The sequence below is a fragment of the Halichoeres trimaculatus genome, unplaced genomic scaffold (assembly GCF_033239565.1).
Source record: "Halichoeres trimaculatus isolate MK-OKI-2021-1 unplaced genomic scaffold, fHalTri1.1 fHalTri1_scaffold_6, whole genome shotgun sequence".
NCBI classification, from domain to species: Eukaryota; Metazoa; Chordata; class Actinopteri; order Labriformes; family Labridae; genus Halichoeres; species Halichoeres trimaculatus.
In genome coordinates this window covers 21741699-21745788 of record NW_027437184.1, presented here as the reverse complement: position 1 = coordinate 21745788, position 4090 = coordinate 21741699, and the positions used below count along the sequence as shown (strand labels likewise).

The window sequence follows — 4090 nt, the reverse complement described above, 5'->3', positions numbered from 1 at the left end:
TGACCTTCTGTAATGCTGTCACGGTAAGTCTGATCACCTACAGGATGGCATCCTTGTTTGACTCTCTATCTCTCCAATGTAAATGTTAGATTTAACTAACATTTTAATGTGCCATGAAAGTGTTAAGTAAGAAAAATGACCTGTCCCTTCAAACTATCTTAACTATCAGGCACAACATTTTTGAAGGACTTTTCTAATGCTCTTTATTCAGAATATGATTTATTGCTCTCTGGTAGATGGTTCAGAGCAGATTTGAAAGAAATCACTTTAAGCTCCTCTGCCTCACTACTTCCATCACTCTACTCAACAAACACCCTGCACTAACATTGTGCTTTAGTATGAGGGTTGGCTTACTCTTGCATTGATTTTAATATGGCATTGCTTTTTATTGCCACATTGGTATTGTGATTGATATTTACTGAAATACTAGTGTAAATTTATTTGTTGTAAGCATCACTGCAGTTAGGTCCATGACGAATTTCCAACCAGAGACAGTAAAGTTTATCTTTATATCTATCTTTTTTCGATAATGATGAGATTGAAATTGTGGCTCCGACTGGAGTGATTGTGGCATCACATTGTCACAACTGTCCAATGCTTCACAGTTTGTTTATGTGTGAAGCTGTTTTCAACTTTCATGCCATAAATATCTGAAATGCAAATTAGAAAGGGCCAGGTGGCTGGTGATATATGACTATAAATGGTGTCCGTCATCATTTTTTTAATCATATTGAAAACATAATGAATGTGACTACTACAAAAAGCTTCTTCCAATCCTTGATGAGACCAAACAGCAAAGTGTGCACCCACTGACTCTCTGTTTCCCCCAGAGCAGGTTTATTTCATAATAGATCTATACACTGAGTGACAGGTTTTTTTTTAACATATAGATTTAGCTCAGCTTAGTATGAAATGCAGCATGCCCTCTTTGTGTAAGCATGAATCACTGAGTGTCTGAGTGTGTTAACCCCTCTGTAGCTCACAACAAAACAAAGGAGACCAAAGCAAAGTGCTGACATCAGTCCAGGCCGTCCTGCCCCCTGGCCTCAGACACCCATGGGTGTATATATATACCCCCAAACACACCGTCCCTGCAGACCGTTCAGTGGAACACTACGACACACTGCTCAACACTTAGGGTAGGTTAAACTCACCAAAAGTACATCAAAGTGTTCCCAAGCTGCAGAGATGATGTGATGAGGATTTTTGAGTAATTCATCCAGAAAATGACAAAGTCTTCATTTTGTGTGCTTGTAAATAAGCTTTACAACAAAGTAAGAAGGAGGCAGAGAGTTTATACTCCAAGCTTATGTGTGGCAATGAGTACACGCTTTAGAGAAGAGTGGCCTTAAGGGGAACAAAAAACACAAAGAAAACCCCAAACTCAAATTATTGAGAGCCTTTTCTTCCATCATAGCTCTTATTGTGTGTTTTTTCCCCACAGGTACACCAAAGAGGACAGAATGGCTCAGACAAACCCTGTGCCCATGGGCCCTTGGAAGGTAAGCAATTACTTAAAACTACATCATCCATAAGTGCATGAGCTACACAATGTTTAAGTACATGACTACACACTGGTGTTAGAGTTATACATGGCTGTATCAATTGGGGATGTCCTGATTGTCCTTGTTGTGTTTATTTTTTACAGATCAGTGTGTACGATCAGGAGTTTTTCCAGGGCAAGCGTATAGAGTTAACCGCCTGTTGCCAGAACATCATGGAGAGTGGGATGGAGAACATTCGCTCCCTGAAGGTCGAGTGTGGCGCGTATGTATCCTCAGAAATTTTTCTCACTTTTTGCTGAGCCAAAAAAAAAGGAAAAATTGAGCCCTGTCTAAAAAAGATCATTATACAGTGCCCTCATTTCCTTTGGACTTTTTTGTCAAAGTACAATTAGAAATGCAGATAGATTTACAGGAAAAGCACAAAACAGTCGATAATCCTGAAGTCAAAAGAAAATATCATACTCTATGGAGTATTGATTACAAACACTTGTGCCTGTCTTTGATATTTGACTTTTTTGATTCCTCTTTTTTCTTGCAGCTGGGTGGGCTATGAGCACTCTAGCTTTATTGGCCAGCAGTTTATCCTGGAGAAGGGAGACTACCCTAGCTTCGAGGCCATCAGTGGCAGCAACTCTTACCGCATCGAGAGGATGATGTCCATCAGGCCCATCTGCAGTGCTGTGGGTTCAACACAAACACTTCCTTCTTTACGCCTGGCCGAGCTTCATCTTTTAACCTCCTCTTTCGTTCTTTGAACAGAACCACAAGGAGTCCCGTATGACCATCTTCGAGTTGGAGAACATGTTGGGTCGTCAGTTTGAGCTGAGTGATGACTACCCCTCTCTGCAGGCTATGGGCTGGATAACCAAAGAGGTTGGATCCATGCACGTTCAGAGTGGAGCGTAAGTCCATCATGAAGATGTTTGAGAGATAAATGAAGGAAATACAGCACAACATTCTGCTTTAGGTGGTTCAGTCCATACTTTGAACCATATTTTTTAGATGTGAGCAGTAAGTATGTTCTGGTTTGGTTCTGCAGCTTTGTGTGCTACCAGTTCCCTGGTTATCGTGGCCAACAGTACATCCTGGAGAGCGACTGCCGTGGAGGAGAGTACAAGTGTTACCGTGAGTTTGGCTCCCACTCCCAGACTCCTCAGATTCAGTCTATCAGGAGGATCCAGCAATAAGAAAGGAGCACTCCATTCACATTTCCTCATCTCCTCCTACACCTCTCCTTCCTCCCCCCTGCACTTCCACACTTCCTCCTCCTCTCCTCAAACCTCCATCTCCCAGTTCCAGCGGTCCTGCCACTCTCAGCACGATCCTGGGCTAGACTTTGGGTGCTTTCTGGTGTCAGTTGTTCACAGCACTTTTTTTTAAAGAAATATCACAAAAGAAAAGGAAAGATGTGAGAAAGACAGAAAACAGGAACGACAGAATTGTGAGTAAAGCAGAATCGGTGTGAAACAGAGGTCTCTTCTGCTCAGGTTGGCTACAGAGCGATGAAAAAACCTCTAAGTTTTTGCTCTCAATCATCTCCACCTTTGGTGGCATCATCATCCTCATCATCATCGTCATTGTCTTCTACATCAACACGATCCTCAGTCTTGCTGTTATTGTGATATCATTGACTGCCTATGTTCAAGACGATGAATAAAGAGAATGAGCAAAATTCAGAGGTTCAGAACGTGAGTGTGTGTACCTCAGTTACATCCTGTTTGTCTTTTCCAGCAACACTTTCAAACAACAGGGAATCATCATGAAATACTCACTTATTTAACTTAACTATTTATTTAACTCGTAATTTTAACTGAACGAGCAGAAAGTAAAGAATAGAAGTCAAGTATAAAGCATGCACAAAGTTGTGTGAAACATTGCACATGATGTTTTTCAGTATTTCTGTTGAATGTTGCAGCTTGGCATCATATACTTAACTCAAACTGCAGCATCAGGGAACTGAAAGACAATGATTAAAAAAGATAAGGGTAGATATTTTAACTGTGAAAAAAATTTTAGATTTGACATTTATTTCCTTTTAGGAAGACTTAATTTTATGCATGTTAATGGTCAATACAAAAACAAAACTACATTTGTTTTACAAGAACATACTGAGCTACTTTTAAATGAATCACCAAATACTTGAAATAAGTATCCTGTGCCCCTTTGTTGTGGACTAAGAATGCAAATTGTGCTGGTAGCCGGGGAAGTACGACTTGTAGCCTGAGCACTGCTAAGTTGCCCTAGCACGGCACTAAACTCATACCTGCTCAGGGGAAAGAGTCAAAAAAATGTGCCTTCAAGAGATAACTATGTATATTTCGTCAGAGAGTGCACTTTTTAGATTTAAAAAATGAATGAATTTGATAATATATAATTTGAATTTGAGAATTTTCCTCATTTTCAACATTTGCAGACCAAAATAACATGCATCAATTTTAAGTAACCATGTTTTTATTTTTTTATTTAAATATTTTGGTTTTTCTTATACACATATATGCACACTGGAAAAAACCTTCTATTTCAGCGCCGAGTGCTTCAGATTCAAGTTAGTTAAACCACCAGAGGTCGCTGTGAGACAACTACGA

The 4090-nt window shown here is 40.0% G+C and overlaps 1 protein-coding gene across 1 annotated transcript; it reads left to right on the top strand.

The window, feature by feature from the left end:
- Positions 1 to 1463: 1463 nt before the first annotated feature.
- LOC141791940 (beta-crystallin A1-like) lies at positions 1464 to 2692 on the top strand. Its single transcript, XM_074672656.1, has 5 exons — positions 1464 to 1502; positions 1649 to 1767; positions 2044 to 2185; positions 2265 to 2407; positions 2545 to 2692. The coding sequence occupies exons 1-5, from the start codon at positions 1464 to 1466 to the stop codon at positions 2690 to 2692; spliced, it is 591 nt and encodes a 196-aa protein (XP_074528757.1).
- Positions 2693 to 4090: the final 1398 nt, after the last annotated feature.

What these genes read in the sequence shown, in the direction of transcription:
- LOC141791940 (XM_074672656.1), top strand. Translation starts at nt 1,464, where the DNA reads ATGGCTCAGACAAACCCTGTGCCCATGGGCCCTTGGAAG. An exon ending in TGCCCATGGGCCCTTGGAAG is followed by an intron (nt 1,503 to 1,648) that starts GTAAGCAATTAC and finishes TATTTTTTACAG; the next exon opens with ATCAGTGTGTACGATCAGGA. An exon ending in ATGCACGTTCAGAGTGGAGC is followed by an intron (nt 2,408 to 2,544) that starts GTAAGTCCATCA and finishes TTGGTTCTGCAG; the next exon opens with CTTTGTGTGCTACCAGTTCC.